This window comes from Tenrec ecaudatus, chromosome 17 (assembly GCF_050624435.1).
Source record: "Tenrec ecaudatus isolate mTenEca1 chromosome 17, mTenEca1.hap1, whole genome shotgun sequence".
Classification (NCBI taxonomy): Eukaryota; Metazoa; Chordata; class Mammalia; order Afrosoricida; family Tenrecidae; genus Tenrec; species Tenrec ecaudatus.
This window is the reverse complement of record NC_134546.1, coordinates 38,529,967-38,543,610: the sequence shown is the minus strand read 5'-3', so window position 1 is coordinate 38,543,610 and position 13,644 is coordinate 38,529,967. Positions and strand designations below refer to the sequence as shown.

At 51.1% G+C, this 13,644-nt stretch overlaps 1 protein-coding gene across 2 annotated transcripts in view; it reads right to left on the bottom strand.

The window, feature by feature from the left end:
- PRKCE (protein kinase C epsilon) overlaps positions 1-13,644 on the bottom strand; it is a 564,512-nt gene that overhangs the window by 35,171 nt on the left and 515,697 nt on the right. For both annotated transcript variants that reach the window (XM_075535339.1, XM_075535340.1), the window contains exon 12: positions 1,461-1,599. In XM_075535339.1, coding sequence (XP_075391454.1) covers positions 1,461-1,599 — 139 coding nt within the window. The remainder of the gene's footprint in view (positions 1-1,460; positions 1,600-13,644) is intronic.

Here is a 13,644-nt window from a genome sequence, read left to right as displayed (position 1 = left end):
AGCATTCTTCTGAGCGCCTATCTGGGCCAAGTTCAATTACAAACACTCGGGAGACAAGCTGGTCTGTATGTGTTAGGTCTTACTGCGCATGCTGCATTGGGCACTCTGGTGGTCACCCTCCACCACAGCCCAGTGGGACAGCTGCGTTGTGGGGCTCCCTGCAGCGGTGGGAAGGTGGCCTCCAGGTGGCCTGCATGTGCACAGACAGGATGGCGCTGTGGAAACCGCAGAGCAGCCCTGCCCATCTGCCCCCAGCCCCCTCCCGAGCTTTCTGGTTTGGGGTGGCATCTTTCATCAAATTCTTTTTAGGCTTGGCCCTAATTATCTGCTTCCCAATCACCTTGCCAGCAACAGAGCTGGTGCGAAGGGCAAGGCTTCACATGCCATGGGAGGGCACTTGGGGCAGCAGCCAACAAATGCCTTGAGAAGGTCAGAGCGAGGGTGAGACAGAAGGAGCCTGATGACACGGGGCACTACCTGGGAACGGGAGCCGGGCTGGGCGCAGAGGAAGAGGAGAGCGGCAGGGGAGCTGGCCAGAGGACACGTGGAGGGAGGAGAAGCCCTGGGGCAGAGCTAATGCTCAGAAGTGTCTCTGGTTTCGGGGTTAGCCGGCACCTCACCACTCCTCCTCTTTGAACAGAGAAGCGTTTTCTGAAGCCTGTCCCTGCTATAATCCCATTAGATTCTCATCACAGCTTGACGCAGAAGGTGGGGCAGACATGTCCCATTCGAAAGATGAGGAGCCCGAAGCGCAAAAAAAATGTTCTATGACTGAACCAAGATCCCGGGGAGACATTTGGGGCTAAGTGTGGCCTCGTCTCAGCTCTCAGGACTGTGCTCCTCACTACTGCACAGTCTAACAACCACAGCGAGGATGACAGGGCCACCGTCACTCGGGCTCACTGTGGGCCGGGCCCTGTGCTCCGTACGTTGGACGCGTCATTTCATTTCACCAGCCCTTTGGCCCTTGACAGAAACAGTCACACACTTTATCAGTTATCCTGTGCCTAAAGACTTGGGGCGGTTTCCCACATCCAATGTAGTGGTGATTCTACAGAGTAGACATGAAGGGTGCACTAGCAACGGACCCAGTGACCAAACTAGTCATGCAAAGAAATCCAAGTTGTTCATCCCTGAAAGGCTCACCCATGGCCTTTCTCCCCATAGTCACTGCCTCCCAGTCACCCCCTGCCCCCTAGTCACTGTCGCCAATCACCTGCCCTCTTCCACTGAGAAAGTCAGAATGGGTTCCCAGGACCTACAAGACGAAGGTCACATCTGGGGGCCCTTCCTCACCACCACTTCCTTAGGGAGAAACCCAGCCCTCTTCCTCATCCTCCCTTCACCCAACCTTGACTCCATCCAAGTGTGCCCGAGGACCACGAGGCACCCCCAGAGCAGGGAGAAGGACCCATCCACCCGGGCACCAGCCGGCGGGGGCCCTCTGCCCCGGGCCTTACCTCAGGGGCGATGTAGTCAGGCGTCCCACAGAACGTGGTGGTGGTCACTCCGTTCAGAATCCCTTCCTTGCACATGCCGAAGTCAGCCAGCTTGCAGTGGCCTTCTGCGTCGAGAAGGATGTTGTCCAGTTTCAAATCCCTGCAAGACACACCACAGCCGCGGGTGAGTGCCTCGTTCCCTCCCTCTAATTCCGCTGTCCTGAGTCGGAGGGGGGGGGAAACGAAAAAGCACGTCCCAGGGAAACCTGCTTCAAAGCAGAAAGTCCTGGAGGGAAACTCGAACCCGTGAGCCACCAGCCTTCGTGCTGGCCGTGTTCTCCCTGGTTGGCCAGTCTCCAGAGAGCCTCCGTTCCCCTCAGCATGTGGGAGCGCTCCAGCAGCCTCAAGGGTCTATGTAGACTGCCGTTGTCACTGCCGTCAGGATCTACTTATGGGGGTTCCACCACATGCTGGGACTTGGATTAATTAGATGCTGACACGCAAGAAGGAAGGAGTGAGCAATAGAGACCAGAAAACGCCAGGTCGGAAGAGTCAGGGACTCGGTCGGGCGTCAGTGCAGGGACAGTGGCATCGCAGTGGAGGAGGCCGCTGAGAGCTGGTGCTGGATGCCTGGGCTTCCAGGAAACGGTGTCTCTGAAGAGAAGCTTGGGGTAAGGAAAAGGTTTCCACGGCTCCCGTGTGAGGGGGCAGGAGCGAGGGGAAGGCCACACAGCGAATAGGAACGACAGCAAAGAGACCAGGGGACGGGGGGCCAGGCACGAGAGGCTGACTGCCATCAGGAGTAGACTGAAATGCCTGGATGCGGGGTGGCGGGGTCCCCGGGGAGGACAATGGGAGGCCCGCTTGCAGGAGCGCAGCTTGGGTGCAATGGGGTCTCCTAGGGCTCTCCAGCAGGCTGGGTCAGGACAGGCTCTGGGAAGGGAAGATAAACCGCTGGCTGCAGTGACCTGGACCTGCAGAACTTGGAACATCTCAAGGAGGGTCCAGGGGTGAGGGGATTCCCTGGCCTCAACGGGTTCAGCTCCGTGGCGGGCTGTTTTGCTACAGTGAGGTCCGCGATCTGTGTAGGACATAAAATCTAAGACTCTGAACAAGAATCCTCCCACCAACTGAACGGGAACACTCCAAACCCAGCTCTGCAGAAGGGCCACGAGGACGTGGTTGAGCCCCCGTGTCGTGTCTGGGCTTGTCTCTGAGCAGCCGCTCCAGAGCGGAGCGGAAAGCCTTCCACAGAAGGCCCACTTGCCTCCGCCTTTAGAGGCACAGGGGCTTGCTCCCAAGTCCGCCGGCACCCGCGCTGGATTTCCAGCGCCTGTCAGGATTCTAGGCCCAAGTGCAAAGGTGGGGCAGGAAGCTCTTTGGGACCTGGCTGCCTTGCACCCTTGACCCCATTTCCGCTCACAGCTGGGGCTTCTTGAGAAGAGGAAGGCGCAGAAAATGTGCTGCTGTAAGCAAATGCTCATGCACTAACACAGTGCACCCAGCCGAGTCCAGCTCCCTGGGGCCGGGGCCACTGTGTGTGGTCCAGGTCCAGCTCAGGAGGCTGGGAGATGACACAGGAGGCTGGTGCCTGTCGCTCATGGTGTCCCTGGTGAACTCACCAGGTTGGTCTTGGTTACCTTGTCTCTCCCCCTGGGATTGTGATAGACAGATACATTCCTGCTCAGAGGTCCGTTTTAACAGTTAGGGAGATAACATGTGTGTTCACAGGAAAGGTCTTGAAGGTTGGTACACCCACTTCCTCCATGAAGAAACGGAGTTGGGCAGGTGGGGAGTGGGTGGTCTGTCTGCCAACCTGCCAATGTTCGACTCAGTGGTTGGCTGGCCGTGTGGGCCCGGCTGGGCCATGCGCCTCCGCATACTCTAGCCTGTGGACTTGCCTTTCTCAGGCCTGGGGAGGGGGGGGCGGGCGCGGGGGGCTCCCGCCTGACACCGTGATGTGCAGAACTCCGTGTTTACAAACCACATCGTGCTCTGAAGGATGCTGTGAAGGCAGACACAGGACCAGAAACAAGGAGAGGGCGTTCTTGTTTCTGGGAAGGAAAGTGACTTCTTGACAGACAGTTGGTAGAGCCACGACTAGAACCCAGGGCTTCCGCTCCCAACGCTGGTGCTCTTGTCTCTCTGTGCTCCGGGCCTCCAGGCCCCTGGCTTCATGTGGGTTGACGCCTTCCAATGGCACCCACCAAACACAACTTTATAAAGTACCCCCAAAGTAGACCCTGCAACCATCCTGGTTTAAAGCCCTTACGATGTCACAGAAGAACGTGTTCTGCTTATCTTGTGCAGAGGCTCCACACTGTCTGTGGACAGGGGAGGTTCAGAGGGCTCCAAAGCTGTCTGGGCCTTGACCCTCTTTGAAAATGGCACGTCGCAGCATCCCCCAGGCACCTCGGCGCAGCCTTTGCCTCTGCCGAGGACTCCCCCTGTGCTTTCAGGGAGGGACAAGAAACGGTGGAACATCTCACTTCTTCCCGGCCCCAGCCCTTTGCTGGTCCCGGCCCTGGCCCCAGATGCACACTGGCACCTGAACTGTCAAGACTGCTCATTTCCTCAGAGTGCACCCCCACCCCCTTCCCCATGCCCGCTGTCTGTGCTACACCACGTCGCGTCAATGTCACTTGATGGCTGGTGGCCCTTTCCTGGGAGCCAGAAAGGCCAGATGTTGGTGTTGTTAGTTACCAGAGTCTGCTGCAACAGACGGCAGGATGAAGGTCCAGGGTCATATTCCGGATCCCTGGGACACTGCTGCAGCGGCTGGCTATTCCAGGCGCCTTCAATGGAGGGCGCTCTTCTCCCAGAATCATGTCAGAGCCTGTTCTGTTGTGGGATGCAGCTTTACACGGCTGTTCTTCAGCAGCAGAGCCCCGGGGCCTCCGGTCTGTGTTCGTCGGAAGCTCTGCTGAGTTCTCTCCACCAGGCCGGCATCTGAAACACCGCCGCACAGCCTTCAGCATGACAGCGAGACCGCCATCACCGCAGGAGAGCCCTCTAACAGGCGGGTGCCGGCTCTCTACTCTCCTGGAAGTCTTCGCACTCATTCAAAAGTAACTCCACTCATTCCCTGGCATCACACTTGGCTGCTCCCAGGCCCCTCCCGCTGGGAAGTGGGTCATAAGTGGGATTCAGTGAATGGGAGGGGCAGTTACTGGAGCAGAGATAAGAGGGAAAGAGGGGGAGCTCAAAAGAAGAGAGGGTGTGTGTGTGTGTGTGTGTGTGTGTGTGTGTGTGTGTGTGTGTGTTAGTCTGGGTAGACTAGAGAAACAAATCCATAGAAACTCCTATGTGCATAAGAGAGAGTTTTATATAAAGGGTAATTGTCCATTAAGAAAGCATCCCAATCCAGTCCAGTCTAAGCCCATAAGTTCGATATTAGCCCATATGTCAAATACCAATCTGTAAAGTCCTCTTCAGACTCACGAAACACATGCAATGGCGTCGAATGCAGGAAGATTACAGGCCAGTGGGTAGAAAGTCTTTGGATCCAGTGACATGTAAGCATCTCAGCGCTGGCAGGGGGGTATCTATGTGGCTTCTCCAGCACCCTGGGCTGCATCAGGGTAGGTCCATGTGGCTTCTCTTCAGGGATGCCTTGCAGGGAGTCAGCCTTGTCAGTAGAGAGTCTCCAAGGGGGTGAGTAGAGAGAGAGAGAAAGGGTCTCCCACCTCCAAAGAGGAAAATACAGGGGTTCCCAGAATCCTCAGGAGAAGGCCATACCCACACAGAGGCCTCATTGGCTCTGATCCAACTGACAGCCTAGACGCCACCCCTTCGCTCTTAATCCTCTCATGTCCCAAATTGACACCAGATTATGTAAGGATCACAATGTGTGTGTGTTTGAGAGAGCCAGAGGGTGAGAGACACAGAGAGACCAGATGAGGGTTGTGTGTTGTTGTTGTCGTCATCATTATGTGTGTGCCTTCATTGCTTCAGTTCCAACCAACAGCCACCTTCCCCACAACAGAGAGAAACTGCCTGGTGGGACGCCACATCCTCACAAGAGTTCCTATGCTCAAGCCTATTTTGCGGCCACTGTGTCACTCCCTCACCTCGAGGGCCTTCCCTGTTCTCACTCGACCACACCCGATGTCCTTACCCAGGGACTGGACTGGTCTCTCCTGACAACATGTCCCAAGTATGTGAAACGATCGGGTCACTGATAATCAGCTTGTTCCACAGCTGCTTGGAGGCTGCGCAGGGCAGTTCCCTTGTTGCTCTCCTTTCCAGGGCCCCTGAATTCTGTCCTGGCTCTCTCCGAGCTGTGGGCTTGTATAATCTTTATTTTCTTACACAAAAGTCAGTTAATACTGATTAAGAGAAGCCATACATTTAATTATGGTGGGCTGAAACTCCGCTGTGTAAACAAACTTCTGTAAAGGTAACTATTATAGATTGCAACTTTAGAACCCCAAACACCACATTTAAAGGTGGGAGATGGCCACAACGAGTTGAATTCATGCCTAATTCTGACCCACATCCACTGGTTTCCAAAAGTAAATGGACAGACCAAAGGTCTGCACTTGCTGGCTTGCTCAAGAAGAGACTAGGAAACCATCCTTTGCCAGCCTCCCTTGCAGGACTTGTAGGGAAGATTGGGTGGTCCTTCCTCCTTCTTGTAAGTTCTGCAGGTACCCAGAGCAGAAAGCCCACTGGTGCAGTGGGTGACATGCTGGGCTGCTACCCGCAGGGTCATTAGTTTGGAATCCCCGGCTTCTCCATGGGAGAAAGATGAGGCTTTCTAGTCTTTGACAGATGCAAAATAGCAGAAACTTGCTGGGAGTAGTCCTACTCTGTCCTATGGAGTCACTGAGTTGGAATTAACTCAATGGCAGTGAGTAGGTGTTTTTTTTTTTATTGCTGGTGAGTTGGTTTCAACTCACAGTGGCCCTCTAGGACAAAGTAGAACTCCCTCTGCAGGCTTCTGAGACTGTAAATTTGTCAACCAATAGAAAGCCCTGTCTTTCTCCCATGGAGCGGCTGGTGGATTTGAACCACCAACCTTGTGGTTCACAGCCCTACACCTAACCTATCACATTACCCACATTCTTTGAGCACATACTCGGTGTCCACCAGACCTGTTGACTGACAGCACTTCAGAGGGCATGTGTTTAGAAATATCAGTCCTTATACTTGGTTGTTGTCAGATGCTGCTGAGTCGGTTCTGATTCACAGTGACCCCAGGCACAGCAGGCTGACATGCTGTCCGGGCCTGCACCACCCTCTCTCATGGTGGAGCCCACCCTTGCAGACATTGTGCCCATCCATCTGGTAAAGGGTCTTCCTCTTTTATTTGCTGCCCCTCTACTTTACGAAGCATGATGCCCTTCTCCGGGGGACTGGTCTCTCCTGACAACATGTTCCAAGAACGTGGGACTCAATCTCACCATCCTTGCCTCGAAGGAGCATTCAGGCTACTTCCTCCAAGACAGATCTGTTTATTCCTTGGGCAGTCCGGGTACTGTCTTTGCCAGCACCATAGCTCAAGGGCATCGGCTCTTCTTTAGTCTTCCTTAATCAATACCCAATGCTCACATGCGCGTCAGAGTCCTCATAGACTCAAATAGATAAACACAAGGCTAGGTCACTTTTGAGGACTGGGGACATTTTAAAGGAGTAGGGTAGTTTTTCTTTTACCAGAGGGAAGAATCCAGCAAAATCCCTATAGCTACATATGCATGAGGAACCATGACCAGCCTTTACTTCATCCATTGATCTACTGACATTTTATTAAGTGTTTCCCCGAGGCAAAACCTTCATGTGTTCAAAAGAAAAACTCCAAAGTCTTGCTGTACACACAGTCAAAAGTCACCTTTCCGTGCCTGCCCCCCAGGTAGCCTTTGTCTCTCTCTACAGGCAGTTGCTTTGGGTTCGTTCCTTGCATAGCCTTCTGCAGCTCCCAGTTGGTACAAGTAATTCAGGTAATGTGTTTGGCTTCTAATCCAGAGGTTGGAGGTTTGAGTTGACCCAGAGGCGCCTTGGAAGAAAAGCCTGGCAATCTACTTCTGAACAATCAGACATTTATGCAACACAGCTCTACTCGGACACACACACAGTTCTCTTGAGTCAGAGTGGACTCCACAGCAACTGGTGGGCTCTCTTGGTCCCACTTTGCATATAAGGAAGAAAAAGTGAATATATAGTTGCTTCCCCAAGGGAGCACAGTGAGGACACAGGGTAAGCCCTTCTTTACCCCTTACATGTCCCACTTCATATAGGTAGAGATCCTTCGGTCATCGCACGCACAAACCCAACCCAACCAAGCTCACTGCCGTCAACGCACCTGTGACTCAGAGCAACCTGTGAGCCAAGTGATACTGCCCCTGTCAGTGTCTGAGGCTGTCTGATCTTTCTGAGGGCAGAGCTTCATCTTTCTCCCAGCAAGTGGTGGGTGGGTTCGAACTGCTCACTTGGTGGTTAGCAGCCCTCGGCACCACCCAGGCTCCCGAGTCTCCTAATTTTATTGTAAGGATGCTAATACTCCACATGTTTATGGAGTGATATCGGCCTTGCCTCCAGTACTTGCTATTACAATCATGTTTGGGGTGAATAATCTGACATGGCGCACATATGTGCAAGTGACTGCAGATTCCTAGGAAAGACATTTCTAAGGCAGAGTTCAAGATAGCGAGGTTCCACGGATGGTGCAAGCTATATTCCCCATGGGTGGAACACTTCACACCTTCATCAGCAACATACGCTGATGCCAGCTTCCCCACACGCCTGCCAACTTGGTATGTTGTCACATTTCGGTAGTCTGACAGCGGAAGGCAGCATTTCAGCAGATTCTTCAGGATGTCAGTTTCAGTATCTTTTCATATGTTTAACATAAATCTGTCTTTTTCTCACTTGTGGGCAGTTTCACGCTGCCCAGTTTTCTTTTCTGGAGTTTGCTTTTTTATTCGTTTTAGTAGCTCTGAATGCAAATAAACTGCAAGTAAGATTTGCAAATCCTTTTTCCAGATTGCTGGTGGGCTTCTTAGTTTGTTGATGGTCGTTTGCCACATTGAAATGGGTTCTTTAAAGGTAATTCATGTGTTACAGTTTCGGTCATCATTTGAAAGGTTTTCCCTCTTCCCAAGGGAGCCCGGGTGGTGCAGTGGTTCCACGTGGCACTGTGAACCGCAAGGTCAGCAGTTTGAAAGCAGCAGTCGCTCCAGAGGAGAAAGATGAGGCTGTATATCACCCCCCCCCCTGGCAAGGTAACAGTCGCAGAAACCCACAGGGACGGGTCTACCCTGCACCGCAGCGTCACAATGACTCGGAATGGATTGGATGGCGGTGACTTTGGTTTTTGGTTACCTATGTCCAAGCTGTCAAGTCATCCTCCCAGAGTCTAGCTGTATGTTTATGTTTTTATCTTATAGGCTTAAACCTTCGGAATGTGTCATCAGGTGAGGTATAGACCCAACTTTATTTTGAGATGTCTGGTAAGTTGTCTCTAGATCATACACATATATTGAGTAGCTAGCGTATACACTTGCATATAAGCCAACCCGAATTTCAGCCAAGGCATCTCATTTTCCCACAAAAACGGCATTAAAAAATGTGCTGAACAAATGATGTATGCACAGATTGTAAAAAGAGTTGTATGAGCCCCTAATAAAATGATTTTTAAAAATGTGCTCAAAAACTCAAGCTTATACACGAGTATATATGGTATCTTTACTTCACTGATTGGGAATGCCACCATTATAAAACACTGGCACTAAATTCCCTTAAGTATTTAGATTTATTTCTGTAGTCTTGATTTGATACTATTGACTTGTGTCACACTTGTTTAATGGTTGAAGGATTACAATATTATAATAAAATGTACAAAACCCTATAAGTATCCAACCAGAAGGGAAGAACACTCTCAGAGTATCTTAAACTCAAGAGGAAATTCATGCCTCAAGTAAGACTATTGAAAGATGCTATGGCCAAAACACTGAACGATGCAGGAAGCATCGCGAGAAGATGCAAGGACACATCAATGTACCCAAAGGAACTGTGGACAGTCAACTATGTCAGGAGACAGCACGTGATCAGGAACCAATGGTACTGAAGGAAGGAGGCCAAGCTGCACTGAAAGCGTCAGCCAAAAACAAGACTCCAGGAATTGGTGGAATACCAAGAGAAGTGCATCAACAAGCTGAGGAAATTCTGCAAGGTCTTCTTCGCCCATGCCAGGGAACTGGGACAATAAAGACCTGGCCAACTGATTGGGAGAGATCTGGATTTGAAGCCATTCCAAAGAAAGGTGACCCAACCGCATTCTCAAATTATAGAACAATGTCATTAAGTCAAGTAAACTTTTACTCCAGCTCGTGCAACAAGAGGTGCAGCGGTGCACTGAGAGCTGCCCCAATCCTGGCCACACCCAGAAGAGCGTGCGGAACAAAGGGTATCGTTGCTGGAGCTGGATGTCGGCTGAAAGCAAAGGATACCCGAGAGCTGGTTGCTTGTGTCTTGCGGACCATAAAACAAATGGGCATTCCAGAACACTACACTGTGTTTATGCCGAACCTTCACGTGGATCAAGAGACAGCTGTGAACACAAAACAAGGAACTACCATAAGGTGGGTCAAGGTTGTAGCCTCTGACCATATTTACTCAATCTGTATGCTGGGCAAATAGCCAGAGAAACTGGATTATCTGCAGCAGAATTCGGCAGCAGAAGACGAGGGCTTATTAACCAGCCACGATAAACAGTTGACACAACCGTGTCTGCCAAAAGTGCGGACTTGAAGCCCTTACTGATGCAGATCAAGGTGTGCACCCTTCAGTATGGATTACAACTCCATGTAAGGAAAATCACAATCCTTGCCACTGGGCCAACAACAGGTAACATCCCGGTAAACTGATACAAGATTGCAGTTGTCAAGGAAGTTGTGGTGCTTGTGGCCCCAATAAATACTCCAGGAGGCAGCAGTCAAGCGGTCAAAAGACGCATTGCAGGAAGCAAGTCTGTTGCACGGGCCTCTTTAAAGCAAGGATGTCACTTTGAGGATTAAGGGGCACCTGGCCCAAGCCATGGCATTTTCTGTCGTCTCAAAGGCATGTGAAAGTTGGACACCGAATAAGGGAGACCGAAGAACTGGTGCATTTGAGTGGGGACGCAGGCGATGAACACTGAGAGCACCACGGACTGTCGAAAGAACCAACACCTCTGTCTTGGAAGAAGTCTAGTCGGCATGCGCCTTAGAAGGAAGGACGGTACGGTTTCATGCCGTCAACTTTGGACATGCGACCATGAGGGGAGTCTCTGGAAATGACCTCACGCTGAGTGAAGTAGAGAGACAAAGAGGAAGCCCTTCAACAAGACCGAGGCGCGCGGAGGCAGCCACAGGGAGCTTCAACCTGAGAACCCGGGTGCGGACAGTGCAGGACTGGGCGGTGTTTTGCTCCGTTGTACCTAGGGTGGTGAGGAGTCAAACGAACTGGAAACCACCACCACCAACAACAAACAACGACAACAACAACAAAACTCCACTTACAAAACTGTTTTTGTTATATCACTAACAGGGATTGTTTAATAAAAATAATACATTTCTGTTGAAATACTGCACAACAATTTCATAGTCATTTGTGCCTCACCTCCTCTCACAGTGTCACCCAGTGTGCTCAGCAGGTGAGTGACAAGCGGGTAGTTTAAACCTACCCCATGGCTCTGCGGGAGAAAGACCTGGTGATCACATCAGCTCCCCGGGGCCCTTCTACTCTTTCCCATAGCTCAGCTAGAAGCAGAAATCCATTCAACTGTGCTTCCACCACTGAGCCCTACAACGGTCCCTGGACTGAATACTTTCACACAACCCTAGCACAAAAGTGAAATGCACCTTTATACTGTAGGTGATGGAGTCCTAGTGAATTAGTGGTTATACATTGGGTTGCGATCCACAAGGTCAACAGTTCAAAACCTCCAGCCACTCCGAGGGAGAGGACGAGGCTTTTGACTACTGCAAAAGAGCTAGAGTCCTGGAAACTCACAGGAGCACTTCTACCCTGTCTCATAGGGGCGGCTCAGAGTTGGCACTGATGCGATGGCACTGAGTTTGGTCTTGCAATATTTATAGCTCTGATTTATCCCTCGCGTCTAATTATATGGCATACAGGCTCCCTGGTGGCGTCCTGGCTATGAGCTCGGCTGCAATCTGAAAGGTCAGCTGTTTGAAACCACCAGCCACCCTGAGAGAGAAAGGCAGGAGCTTTCTACTCCTGCAAACAGTGACAGTCTCAGACAATCATCAGGGCAGATCCAGCCTGCCCTGTCGGGTTATTATGAGTCAGCATCGACTTGAGGGCGGTGAGTTCTTCGAGCCGCTATTGTACTGGCACAAATAGTGATGATTGCAAGCTTCTCTGGAAATCCCTGATTTGTGTGTGAGTGGGGAGGGGGAGGGGGCGTCCTAGCAGCGTCTCCTTTGATAGACTGTCTTTATTAAAGCCCCATCCTTTAGAATGAGGATTGGTGACTACCTCACAGTATTCCCACTGGATGAGAACTTGGGAATACTTCCATGGAACATTCACCCCTTTCCCCCAAAAAAACAAAAATCAAACCAAACAAACAAACAAACAAAAAAAACCACCACACACGCCCTGCAGCTGCAGGAAGGCCAACGGAATGTGAGCAATGGGGAAGGGGAACGGGAGGTCATTAGTCACCAGGTTCCAAGAAGGTCCGAACCCAGTCATGAAGCCATATAGGGATTTGGGGCAATGGCCCGGCAATCAGGAAAGGGTGTATTTGTCTGGCGTGTCTTCTGCTCCTTCATCCCTTAGAGCTAGGAGACCTGCCCACAACAACCCCACTCAAACTCGGCCTCATCAAGGCACCTTTTTGACTACAGGAGGGAAACGGAGGCTCAGGAAGGTAAGGAATGTGTCTGAGGTTACTTGGCTGACGCAATGCCAGAGTGTCTGCGATGGCCATGTAGATAAATCATAAGGCACGTGAGCTGGACGTCTCTGCTGATTGGACCCGAGTTCCCCTTGCACTTGCCCCTGGGAAAAGAAGACAGTGGTGAGAAGGGGAATACTGAGGCCAAGGGGTCACAGCCGCTGACAGAGAAGGATTAATTTGGAGCAGGGGTGGGACAAGCCGTGTTCCCTTGGCTTGGATCACAGAGTTCTTCCAGAAATTCAAAAGACGTCAAGAAAATAAAAAAAAATTTAAAAAGCCAACAACCCTTAAACACGGAAAGAAATTTTATAAAACCGATTTGAGGAGAAACACAAGGAGCTATGAGTTAATTTCATGTGGAAGAGCTGGTTTCCTAAGACCAACTCCTAATTTATTGGGTTGGGAACGAGTGAAAGGAGACTGGAGAGAAAGGACTACAGGAAAAGAGAGGGAGTGAATAAAGACAGTCTGAGGAACGGGAATACTGATGAGAAATGAGGTGAGGTCAGTAGGTCAAACTGTGCATTTACTTCAAACGAATGTACCATGTAGTATACTTTTAAGGTGACAAGGAACCACTGAGGATATGCCCAGCAATGTGTTCAGAAGAGGACTTGTGAAGTGGTTCTTCCTGACTACGTCATGGCTGAAGAAGTGAACATGGAAGTGACCCCCCCCCTCCTTTGTACAATGCGAGTGCACCAGAATAATCACAACGATGACAAGAGTGGGTTGATACCCTGCTGGAAGTTTTAGCCATTTCTTAGGAAACCAGGACAGCCTGCACACTGCATAGCAACCCTGTCTCATGACCGTCACAGTCAGAAACCACAGGGCCAGGCTCAAAGATGGCAGATGACTGCCACTTGGAATGCGTGCCACTCCTGGCCAACCTGGCAGTCATACAGTCTCCTGTCTCGGACTCCTGAAAGAGCGCATTATGCCTCTTCGGAGTCCCCCATTTCTGGGAGACTCAGTTTCCCCGCTCTGATAGACCCCCGCTTTACCAATCCCATTGCAATCGGATCCATTCTCATTTCATTACCTTGGCCAGGCCGGAACTGGTTCGTCGTGCTGGCTCAGACATGGATTCCCTATTTTGGCTTAAGGATCCCCTTCATTCCCCTAACCACCCATTGATATTTATGCACTTAATTCTGTATATATTATTTAGGTATAAGCAGTTGTGAGTACCCACATGGGATTTGAGAAACTGGGTGAATCATACAACTTCTTTCTTCTTTTTTGGCCAGATAGACGAGGCAGTTCTGAAATCGGAATCCGCATTCTGCTACTTAC